The 12,950-nt window shown below is 44.7% G+C and overlaps 1 protein-coding gene across 1 annotated transcript in view; it reads right to left on the reverse strand.

Moving 5' to 3' along the window:
* Positions 1–342: 342 nt before the first annotated feature.
* The window catches only part of HHAT (hedgehog acyltransferase), a 172,848-nt gene continuing 160,240 nt past the window's right edge, over positions 343–12,950 (reverse strand). The window contains 1 exon segment of the mRNA XM_081854801.1: positions 343–1,971. Within this exon segment, the coding sequence (XP_081710927.1) occupies positions 1,880–1,971 (92 nt within the window). The 3' untranslated portion in view covers positions 343–1,879.

Genomic DNA, 12,950 nt, shown 5'->3' on the forward strand with positions numbered 1-12,950 from the left:
CAGCCAGATGGAGATGTCACATGGAGACAAGAGAGGTGACACAGGCCAGAGGTTCACATGCCAAAAGAACAAATTATCTCCTCTAGATCCACAACCTTGGCCTCAAAGGAGTAGCTGTCAGTGAAGTAAGCAGTAGGCCAGAATAGAGCCCAATTAGCATGCCATTTTGGGCCAAGATTCTGTCATTTTTATTCCATGGCCTAAGAGCAGATGGACTGATGGTGTAAATACTTAAAGGTATGGGCTTGCTTTCAAACTGGGTCTTGTGGTAGGTTTTAAACATTTATATTGCATCCATTTTGATACAACAGTGTCAATCAATTAAAAAACAATTTGAGACTGTTTACTGTACCAACCTTTTATTCATCCCTAATCCTTTCTCAAAACTCTTCTCTTTCATTTCACTTTTGTACTCAAATTTTCAACCTTCTTCTATGAATGTGATTCCAAATTAACGATTCTGGATTTAGTTGAAAGCCTTGTTTGGATGACATGCTAAGCCAAACTATGGTTTAGCGCAGCCTGGTGCAGCAGTGAAAAGGATCAGAGAAGGAGAAATGGCTGTCAGCAGCTCTCCAGGAGATCACACTAAGCCAGGGGTTGGCTTAACATGTCGTGAGAAATGTCTTACAGTGAGCCAAGACACTTGGTAGTTCACACCTTCCAACATGCAACAACCAGGGGGAAAAGACCAAATCAGTACAAGATATTATCAAAATAGAATCTGTAAACATTTTTTCCTCCTAAAAACATGCGGAATAATGAGTAACAAAAGATAATAGTATCCAAAAATCGTCTTCTCTTCAAAATTTCTAAAATCAAAGGATCCTGCTTCCAGGTAATTGACTCCTGGAATTCTGGGGGTGAGGGATGTAAAAATGGTACTAGAATACTGTTTGGAGGTGTTTTGTATTTTTATTTTTGCCAATATTACCTTCCTGGCAATCCCAAAAAATGGTGGGAGGAGAATGAAGGTGGATAAAGTGCTTTTTCCTACCCCCTGCTAGGACCAAAGGATTCCAATGTCAAATTTTTATTTATTTATTGAATTTATATACCGCCCTATACCCGGGGGTCTCAGGGCGGTTCACATCCTTAACTTTGGCTGGGTCTCGTGAATTTACCAGATTATATAGTCATACATATCCACATTAGATAAAGTTAAAGGACCCCGGGATGGTTAAGTCCAGTCGAATTCGTAAAATGCTAGTCAAATATGGGGTGCAACGCTCATCTCTGCTTTCAGGCCGAGGGAGCCAGCGTTTGTCCGCGAACAGTTTTCTGGGTCATGTGGCCAGCATGACTGAACTGGTTCTGGTGCAATGAAACACCGTGACGGAGTTCAGAGTGCACGGAAACGAAGTTTACCGTCCTGCTGAAGTTTACCTATTTATCAACTTGCACTGTTTTGCTTTTGAACTGCTAGGTTGGCAGGAGCTGGGACAGAGCAATGGGAGCTCACCACCATTGTGTGGATTTGAACTGCTGACCTTATGATTAGCAAGCTCGAGAGGCATGGTCGTTTAGTTCACAGCGACACCCACATCCCCATACCTACATATATTTTTTTGAAAAACTCCACATTAAAAACATATCTTCAAATAGTTATGATCTATAAATAGCATCTTGAGAGACAAATACATTTTTAAAACATTTGCATTGATTTAATGCCCCCCCAATGTATCTTACAATGACTTCCAGAGTTTCAAAGGCTTTGGCAAATGCATACAGATGAGAAATTCCTACACCTCTTGATGGGCAGCATGTCAGGATACACTGGTATACTGGTATGGCATTGTACATCGAGAGACACAAGATGGGGTTCCTAGGTCAAAGGTCCCTTATTGGGAGGTCTAGAGGGCATCCCTTCCAATAACTGCTAATGCCTGCTGTAAGTCTGTTGCCATTCAATCCCAACATGAGAGTAGCAATAGAGGAATCCCCAAACAGAGAGTGTCACCCATGGCCAGCCTGTGAATAGAAGAAACAAGAGATTAGGCAGATGCAGAGCACTAGAATCCAGTGAATGAGCCAGAGATGCAAAGCTCACCAGCTCAGCAACTTTTCAGTATTCGGCAGCTCTGGAAAAGGGTGAATGCCATGCAAGGAATCATTTTAGGAAAGGAATTGAAAAGAAAACTGTCAGTGTTGCAATGCTGTTGCACAAACCTCTGGTGCTCTCCCAGCTGAAATGCTATGTACTTAGTGTTCTAGTCACCACACCTCAAAAAAGAGATACTGGAAAAGGTTCACAAAATGGCAACCCAAATGATAAAGGGAATGGAGGAGCAACAGGTACAACATTTGAGGCTTTTCTTTATGATATATGGTTCATTTACACATCTATACAACCTGAGCTTATGATGGAGGGATTCACAGCATCCACACCCCAAGAGGTTCTGGCTTCTCCACAGCAGCCTTGGACTTAAGTAGACTCCAACCATTGCTCTCAAATGCTTCTCTCTGACTCTCACTCCAGCCTGCGGCTTATTATGTCCGTTTTACAACTCCTGCAACCCTAAAACACTTTAAAACTAATACTCATTTGAGGAAAGAAGGGAGGGAACACACTCATTTGCAAATAAGATTTTCCCTTGATCTTTTGTTGTCCTAATCGCTCCTTATCCCCAGGCTATGGCCTCGTGTAGAAGGCTAGTCCGGGTTTAATTTGCTTTTGACAACATTGGAGGCTTTTCAGTTTAGAGAAAAGGCAAGTAAGAGGCTTAAGAGAAGCGTTTAGAACTATGCAAGATGTGGAGAAGGTGGAAAGAGGTAAGTTCCACCCCTCCACACACACCTCATGACACTAGAACACTAGATGTACAATGAAGCTGAACGCTGGAAGATTCAGGGCAGACAAAGAAGAGTTTGGATTTGATATCCCGCTTTCTCACTACCCTAAGGAGTCTCAAAGCGGCTAACATTCTCCTTTCCCTTCCTCCCCCACAACAAACACTCTGTGAGGTGAGTGAGGCCGAGAGATTTCAGAGAAGTGTGACTAGCCCAAGGTCACCCAGCAGCTGCATGTGGAGGAGCAGGGAAGCGAACCCGGTTCACCAGATTACGAGTCCACCGCTCTTAACCACTACACCACACAAACAAGAAACGACTTTTTCACATAGCCTGGAAACTTGCTCCCACAAGTGGCAGTGATGCCACCAACTTGGACGACTTTAAAAGAGGATTGGACAGATTTATAGAGGAGAAGGGTATCGAGCTGGCTATGTTCCACCTCCACTGTCAGAGGCTATATGCCTCTGAATGCCAGTCACTGTGAATGTGCTACTACCTTGGGGATTCCCTTTGGCATCTGGTTGGCCACTGTGAGAACAGGATGCTGGACTATGATGGACCATTGGCCCGATCTAGGAGGGCTCCTCTGAAGAATAAGGATGCCTGGAGCAGATCTGATGCTACCTGGCATCATCTCAGCAGATGCTCAAGGTAGCCCTCCAGGCCTATTCATGTAACTGAACTGATATGAGCTCAGTCCACCAGCCCTGCTGCCTCATACCTTTGATTCATTTCAAGCTCTCTCTTTTATCTTTGTCTGAATGGAGAACTAAAAAGAAAAAGGAAGGTTAAGCACAGATGACTTTCTTTTCGGTCTTGGCAGAATGCTCCAGGCTTTGGAAGGAAGTGAAGCAAAATAAGGCGTCCTTTCATTTAAGCCATCTTTGGAGAGTGGGCATCAGGGTGAGTAGGAAAGAGAGGAAGACGGAAACAACACAGCTCTCCAGAAACACTGAGGGGAAATTTCATTCCACTTAGACTTGATATCAAATGCATCATTACAGGTTTTTGTTGCCGAGATGTGCAAGGACTCTGTGATTTAGGTAAGGCCAAAGCACCCTTGAAATGACTGCTGTAAATGAATGGTTCGTGTGTTCTTATTATTTGATTATAGAGAAGGGTACGAGATGACATGCAGGTCATCACAGAGAAGCTGAATTCTTCGGCGACATCATTGGAGTCTGCTTGTCACATTCTCTCCTCCTCACATTCTCAGCTCTTCTTGAAGCACTTGCCTCTACCTGGATTTCTACAAACATTTCAATTTGCAAAAATAGAACAAGTGTTCAGAAGTTAGGGGAAAGTGTAGAAAAGTAGACTTTTCTTTTTTTCCTTTTAAAAGTGATGTTAGTTGCCTTGTGTGCTTCGTAGGTGAGCTAGAAAGACAGGTCATAAAATATTGTAAAAAATCAGATGATATTAATGTCCTTGAACGAACAAGAGTTGCTAGCTTAACACTGTGAGTTAAATGAGTGATTGTGGATGTTGACAAAAGATGAGCAACGTTTCTTAACTTGAATATCTGTGCATAGACTTTTGAATGGGCAACAGGACTTTTTTTCAGCCGGAACTTGCTTTCGCAGCGATGCTGGTGGTGGAGCAATCAGGTGGAGAAGCATTCCCCCCCCAAAAAAGTGTTGCTTGTTTGCCTCCCCGCCCCCCAAAGCCAGGAGTTCCTGTACCTCTTTTTCTAGAAAAAAAAGCACTGTTGGGCAATATACATGCACTGGTGTAGGTCTCAAAAATATGTGCTTTGCTGGACACGTAGTTGAGAAAGAAGAGTTTGGGATTAATAAAGGTTGAACAAATGAGAACCCTTTGAACTTCTAGCTGGAGTTAGCTGAGACTGGAGGCAAAGCCTTGGGGCATGTGTGTGCTCTAGTAGCTGCAGGTAAGGAGTGCCTGTTTCCTTCCATTATGCTCTGCTGGTATATTGCAAAAAACAGCACAACTTTCCCCTTCCAAAGGAAACTAACCCTGGGAATGCTGCTCATGGGAATTCCTAATGTTCAGGGAAGCAGGGAATGTAAAACGAGAGGAAAGAAAGCATTTCTGATCACTGCTGCTCAAAGCAAAACCAACAAGAATGTGCCAATTTTGTACAGCCCCAATTTCCTTTGGAAATCATAAAACTGGAATCCAGGATCTGCTTTAGAGTTGCAACACCTGCATTACAAGCAGCAAGGAACTGCATGTGGGCCAGTTGCGTGGAGTTGCATGCAGGCAAGTCAGGAGCTGGAGTCAGGAGATGGTCAGCAATAAAAACACCAATGCCAGTGAAGTTAACTCTTCATTCATAGAAACCCAAACAGCTCAGGTGACCACAGAAACTCTTCCCAGCAGGTCTTGCCCCAATGAGCCACTTGCGAGGACTCAAGGTCCCTGCCTTCCCACAGCTGCCTGTCTCCTCCTCTCCAGAGTTTTCCCCAAACAGCCAGAGACTGTATCTGCATGCAACTAATCTCCCCTCTGTTTTGTTCTGGGAGCTCAGGGGGAGATGGGAGCTGGTCGCAGCAGCAGGGGGAGACTCTCTGGGTTCTTTTTCTACATATAATTTTTATTAAATTTTCTGTTTTACAATTTAGAATACTCATTTAAACATCCATAAAATATCAGTGACTTCCCTTCTTCTCTTTCCATGCATCATTTTGCATATCACAAATCCCTGCATATTTTACATAAACTAAACCATTCAGTACTCCATTATTGCATCCATCAAAACTTATTTACACTGTTGAATTTATCTTAATGCTGCCAACGTTTTCAAGAGTACAAAATCCGCCCCCACCATATATTCAATAAACATTTCCCAAACTTCTCTAAACGTACAGTGGATACTCGGGTTGCGAATGTGATCTGTGCGGCGCATGGGTTGCGATTTGGCGCTTCTGCGCATGAGCAAAGCGCAATTTAGCACTTTTGCACATGCGCGACCCCCGAAACCCAGAAGTAACCCGTTCCAGTACTTCCGGGTTTCAGTGGGTCTGTAACCCGAAAAAACACAACCTGAAGCATCTTTAACCCAAGGTATGACTGTATGTTCTTCTTGTTCTCTTATTCTATATGTTAAGTCTGCAAGTTGCACATATCCCATCAGCTTAAGTTGCCATTCTTCTTTTGTTGGGACCTCACTCATTTTCCATAGAGACTCTCTGGATTCTTCAGCAGCCTGCCTCATCTCTGTCTCCTGCCCGCCCCCTACTCTCCTGCCTCTGCGTCTAGACTGCTCTCTGTCACAGCCTCTTCCTGCTCACTAAACCCTGCTGCCTCTTCATCTTCCAACACCTCTTCCCCCTAGTCTTCTACCTCTGACCATGCATCGTCATCCCCCACCAATCCCCTAGCTCTGAGCCTTCCCCCCCACCCCAGGATTTCCTGGGGGGGGGGATTTCCCCAGCTGGGGCCTCTCACCACTCCTCTGCATCCAGCCAGTCCATGCCACCACCCCAGAAAACAGTAGGAACATTCTGAGGTTCTTCTTTTCCTTCTAAGGTAAAGGTAAAGGGACCCCTGACCATTAGGTCCAGTCGTGACTGACTCTGGGGTTGCGGTGCTCATCTCATTTTATTGGCTGAGGGAGCCGGCGTTTGTCCGCAGACAGCTTCCGGGACATGTGGCCAGCATGACTAAGCTGCTTCTGGTGAACCAGAGCAGCGCACGGAAACGCTGTTTACCTTCCCGCCAGAGTGGTACCTATTTATCTACTTGCACTTTGACGTGCTTTTGAACTGCTAGGTGGGCAGGAACAGGGACCGAGCAACGGGAGCTCACCCCGTCGCGGGGATTCGAACTGCCGACCTTCTGATCAGCAAGTCCTAGCCTCTGTGGTTTAACCCACAGCGCCACCTGCGTCCCTTCTTTTCCTTCTAGGGGGAAAGAATCTCAAGGAACTTTCTCGGGGAAATGTCTTGAGAAACTTTGGCTCAGCTCAAGGAAGAAGCACTAGCATTGCTGCAAGGGAGAGCCTCAGCTTTCATTAGGATACAGCGGGCAATGGGGAAAAGGACCCGACAGCATTCTAATGAGGGCTCTGAATTTCTCTGCACTGCAGCATCTGTGGAGCAAAACTGAGCAATTGCATGCAACTTCAATTGTTCTAAATAGAACTTTTCCTGCGTTAGAGACTTCTGGGCTATTCAATAAAAGCTGGGAGAAAAATCAAGCTGTGCTCCTTTGGCCCAATAGTAGCAGCACTTGGTAGGATTGTTTTGCAACGTTGTCCCCACCTCCACCCCACACACAAACAAAAGGCAGAGTGTCCAAATGGTTGGCGCAGCTTGATTCTATTGCAAGCCCAAAAGGAACAAATAGATGTTGGCTCTCTCAGCACCTTCCAGTTATTTATTGCATTGCATTGCAGGAAGATAGGACTCTGATTTAGGTGAAGGTCAGGCCATTTCTTCATCTAACCCGGCATTGTCTACTCTGACTGGAAGCAGCTCTCTGGGCCAGTAAAAAAAAAAAAAGGTTGCAGGTGATGGGAACACATGGTTCCTTTCAATTTAATTGGTGGATTAAATACCTATAGTGGTATTCAGGACACGGGCGATGCTGTGGTCTAAACCACTGAGCCTCTTGGGCTTGCCGATCAGAAGGTCGGCGGTTCAAATCCCCGCAACGGGGTGAGCTCCCATTGCTCAGTCTCAGCTCCTGCCAACCTAGAAGTTCGAAAGCACGCGAAAAAAAGGGCAAGTAGATAAATAGGTACTGCTCCAGCGGGAAGGTAAACGCCGTTTCTGTGTGCTCTGGTTCCTTTACCTTTTTTTTTTTTTTTTTAGTGTTATACAACACTAGTCCTACTCAGAGTAGACCCATTAAAATTAAAGGACACAACTAAGTTATGACCCATTTGAATGGGTCTGTTCTGAGTAGGTCTTATTCCACCCCTACATTTTGAGTTTTATTAATTGGTTGGGGGCCAAATTATATACTGGGACTTTAAAAGTCAGGAGACACTTGTTTACATTTTGAAACTATTTTGGTTCTGGTTTGTCACAGCAATAGGACCTGGAAAAACAGGAGAGCCAAAGTATGCAGGGGTGCTATTGAAGTCGTATTTGTTTAGAATTCTTCTTTATCTACTGATGTATCCACTGAGTGCTGTGTCCTGCTTATGAATAGATAATGGTTGTCTTTGACCAGGAACAATAAGGGTGGTGGTTTTTTTTTGGGGGGGGGGGTACATTAGGAATCACCTTTTCCCCCAACCTGATCCTGCTCTTGGGAGGGGGGAAATCCACCCAGAAAAGTGAGTTTTGGTCGGGATATGCAAAACCTAGCTCAAAATCCTAAACTCTCTGGGTGTGGGTGGGTGTGCATGCATACATGCACATGTGTGTGATGCTACCTTTATGTGTATGAACAAGAATTTATTCCCTACTCAAAGCAGTATAATTAAATTTAATTTTATAAATGGGTTCAATTTATATTTCACCTTTCCTCCAAGGAGCTCAAGGCCATAGGTGTGGTTCTGCCCACCTCATTTAACCCCCACAGCAACCCTCTAATGCAGGCTAGGTTGAGAGGCCCAAGATCACCTAGTGAACTTCGTGGCTGAGTAGGTATTCGAACCCTGGTCTCCCAGACCCATCACCCTGACCACAACACACTGACACTCTCTCTCTCTCTCTCTCTCTCTCTCTCTCTCTCTCTCTCTCTCACACACACACACACACACACACACACACACACACACACACACATATATGCATGGTGCATAGAAGATGCCTCTTTGCCAAACACCTTCTCCCCAGCATCTATTTATGCTGCCAAGGACTAAAGATGGCATTTGGCTCCCAAGTCCCTTTTCTAATTTGAATCCTCTGCACAATGCAGGCGGCAACTGTGCATCAAACCATACATGTGATCAAAGGGGCGGCTGCTGTTGCCAGAGCTAAAAGTAGCTCAGTAATTGAAAACAACCATTTCCTGCAGTGAATCGATGTTGCAAAACTTGGAGTGGGATATTCTGTCCCCCCCCCCGTCCCTCCCCCACCCCCATTCTTTGTGGCAGGCAATAGATCTTCAGCAGTGTATAAAGCAGAAAGCACTTTTTTAAAAAAAGCACAAAACCAGGCTGCATGAAATCCAGCACTCAGCTTGCCCCCAAATCGTTTTTGGGCTTTTTTTTGTGCTTTGTCAGATGGCTATGCTGCCAGGAGGAGATTTCTTGAAAGAACAATGCCTTGCTGTCATTATTTTCTTTTCCCAGCTCGAGAGGTACGTGCAAATTAATGCAGGGAGGACTGCGGCGCAAGTGAAACGCAGAGCGCAGGGCTCAGAGGTTTCCATTAAATTTTCCACAGCTTTTTGAGAAAGCTCAGCTTTAAACAGCTGCTTTGGTAATTGATTTACGCAGGGAGAGAAGAGCCCAAATCCTAACCAATCTGTGATCAATAATGGTTTTTTCTGCAGGCTGAAAAGGGACGCTGGGGGCTGGGGAGTTAACAGTAGGTGGCATGTAGCTGACTTCGACGCCTTATTTTCTCTTTTCTATTTGTACTTGCTGTAATAGTCAATTGAAAACGTAGATCTAACTCTGACCTCCTCTGTCAGCAACACTGATTACCAGCCAGGAGCCTGTTTGTTTTTCAGTTGCCAAAAAAAATGGGGGCGGTGGGAGGCAGAATCAGTAATTTTCATCTGCTCCACTTGCTTCTGACATTTTAAATCTTAATTTGAGTTTAAACATCATCTAAAGCTAGGGCCAGGGTAGATAAGATTTTCAAGACTGCACAGTCAAGAACCCGCATTGTGTACACCACAGGAAGAGGCACCGATAAAATTTGAATGTTGCAGATAGAAATAAAATTGGGGGGGGGGATACAGCCCTGCAGCAATGAGTCAAAAAAAGAAGTACAAACAAAACCAGCCCTTGACCGGTGTAGTTCCAGAATCACGAAGGCTATGGAAACAAGGCAAACTCAAATGCTAAAGAGGAATGTGCCAGCCATGTTTCTGAGAAAATGAACTTTCAAGTCCTCGCTTTATCTTACTTCCTGACAAATGAATTCACAGCAGAAGCGTATTAGCTTCTAGGGCAGTGAATGAAGTGGAAGAAGAGAAAGCTTTTTACAGTAAGTACGCAGGAACAAAGCAAGATCGTCGTGGCCCCATCTGCATGACACGTACAGTGGGAGAGCATCTCTTTCGCATACCTAAGTTCCCAGGCTCAATCTTCCTCAACATCTATGTGGCGTTTGCCCTCCTAGGTGGGTCATAAGGAAAGGTTTAAATGCATGTGAAGTGACTGGCTAGTGGGAACCCAAGGGGAGGAGTTAGAGTTGGAGTTGTGTGGAAGTCGGTCGGGTGTTAGAGAAGGGAGAGTGAGGATACGTCTGTGGGTTGGGATAGTTTGATGTGAGGGAGATAGAGAATCTGTTGAGAGGAGTCAGATAGACAGTTGGGATAATCAGTTAGAGGAAATACGAAGATATAGGCCGGTAAGAACCTAAGATTAAGAAACTGACAAGAAAAAATATCTGAAACCATAAACTTGTTAAGGCTTATAAAATAAACTTGTTTATTTGGTTTAATGTTAACAACTGTCTGGACTCTGTGTGTACCCAAGAGAAACAGGTTGGTGGCAGCGGGAAAGCAATCACAGTGGTGGCACAGGGATCAATAGACCGTCAAATGTCTGGGGACCCTGTGTGATCGCCACAATCTACAACTAGGGGTGGGAGAGACTCCTGCCTGAAGCTCTGGAGAGCCACAGCCAATCATTGCAGATGATACTGAACTAAATGGACCAATGGTCTGACGTGGCCTAAGGCAGCTTGCAGGGTGTTCCGAAGACAAGCTCTTCCACACAGCAATGAGAGTTTCAGGAGCCTTGTTCTCTTCTGTATCTGGCCACCCTGATAAATAATCAGTGACAATGTTGTGCTGCTCTACCCCACACTTAGCAGTAATAGTTGGCATGTTTGTTTGGCAGCATGTTCACACTTCTGTCTTGGTGGCATCTATGCTGGCTCTGTCACATGCACAGAATGGAAGACGTCAGGATCCTCAAATAATGTGCTCTGTGGGGAGCTGTCCTCAGGCACCAGGCCTATGGGCAGACCAAGTCTGAGCCACAAAGATGTCTGTAAACTTGACACGAAGGCTGGCAACATCAACACTGCCATGAGTGCCTGGAGACACTCGACGGTCAGGTCATGTACCTGCAGCAGTGATCAGAGGAGGAACGACTGCTGGGAGAAGTGCAGAGAGAAGAAACACCATCGTGTATCTCAGGAGTGAATCCAGACGGCTTCATCTGCCCCAGCTGCAATAAAACATGTCTCTTTCACATGTGGTTTCTACAGCCACAGCAGGCACTGTAACTCGCCAATGTTTTGACTTTACCCCCTCTGGCACGCTCCTCCATTGTCTCCCAAGACAGGCAGATGCCAACAGAAGACTACCTAACACTATACAGTGGTACCTCGGGTTAAGTACTTAATTCGTTCTGGAGGTCCGTTCTTAACCTGAAACTGTTCTTAACCTGAAGCACCACTTTAGCTAATGGGGCCTCCTGCTGCTGCTGCACTGCTGGAGCACTATTTCTGCTCTCATCCTGAAGCAAAGTTCTTAACCTGAGGTACTATTTCTGGGTTAGTGGAGCCTGTAATCTGAAGCGTATGTAACCTGAGGTACCACTGTACATTATTTTGTGTCACACAATCTTTGCAGGAAACGAGGCCAGTGCAAATTGCATTAACCCTCTTCAATATTGCATTGTTTGGTGCAGGGCATGCAAGGAATCTTATAAACAAACAATAGCTTCATGAGGGGGACTAATTAGGAGCTGCTACTCCATTTTAAGAACCAATCTGGATAGCTTCCCAGGAATGCCAGCAGCATGGATCGCTGCCCATGGGCAAGGGCTATGTAACAAGGCTTAGGAGCACATCCTACTTAGGAGCGGACCCCATTCTGAGCTTCTTCAGGTGTCCAGGAAATTAACCCGGTCACTCTGGGGTTTCTAGAGTGGATGTGGATTATTTCACCCAGCGCTACATTCAAATGGTCTCTTGTCCAATGCATGTTTGCATGTTAGATATATAAGCAGATAGACCAACTGTGCAACAACCAGAATGTGTAGATATTCTCATTGATTTAGACTGCAAACCTGCAACAGTTTCCTGTCAAATTAATAATTCCATTTACCATCTGCTTCAGTTTTTTGGGGGGTGGGTGGGGGTGGCACACACATTATCACTGAGGTAGACTACCTGCTATAAAAATTCAGCACAAAACCCATTTGCATTTTTAAAAGACCCTGAGAACACCTTTTAATCCATTTGGGGTGGGGATAACAGTCCATCCAATTATTTCTTGCAGTGTTTATACTCAAGTGTGGACCAGTGTCATCCAAGGCACACCATCAATCATTCCTCATAAATTATAATGGCCTTAAATGTAAAATGCTTTGCACCGTTTACCGTGTAAATACAAAATCAATGTAATTTTCCCTGATAATGACAGGATCTCTCTCTTTCTGCAATCAGCATTGTTCATTTGACTGAAGTCCTGATGATTTAATGTACTGTCATGCATGAAACTGGATTGTCACAACAGATTTAGAGAGAATGCCGAGTTTTAGCATTTCATTATGGCGAGTCTGAGCTCCCAGAGTATCTTTCGTGTCTGAAAGGAGATCCTGAGAACAAGCAGGCCTCCAGAATTTTGATTATAACACATTCTGGCAACCAGTAAATATTAAATAAAAACTGCAACTCGCCAATTTTATGACTGGAATGTCAAATTTCAGGGAATGCTTCGTGAAACCAGTTCAGATAGATGTTGATGCGGAAGGACTATACTGTGATAAAAGAACAGAAACCGACTCGAACGTATTAGAAGCCTTCCTGTATTAACAGGTGATCTGAGAGGAAGTTCTTTTACTGCACCCAAGTTATAGAAATGCTTGTCTGCTCCCAATGAAAGTGCTTCCGTGATTAATTGCATGCATTTTTGCAACGTAGCAATAAAAGCTGTCAAGCTACTGTTCTGTTCCTCTGCTTCCTGCTTCCCTAAGCACAGCATAAAATTTCAAGCAAGCTTTTACATGATCAACTCCTTTGCATGGACAGGGCTGGCTCAAGGTATTTTGCTGCCTGAAGCAAAACAAGATGGTGCTCCCTTCCCCCCAGTTCCACAACCAGAAGCCA

The sequence above is a fragment of the Podarcis erhardii genome, assembly GCF_964252035.2.
Source record: "Podarcis erhardii genome assembly, chromosome: 3".
In the NCBI taxonomy this organism is placed as follows: domain Eukaryota; kingdom Metazoa; phylum Chordata; class Lepidosauria; order Squamata; family Lacertidae; genus Podarcis; species Podarcis erhardii.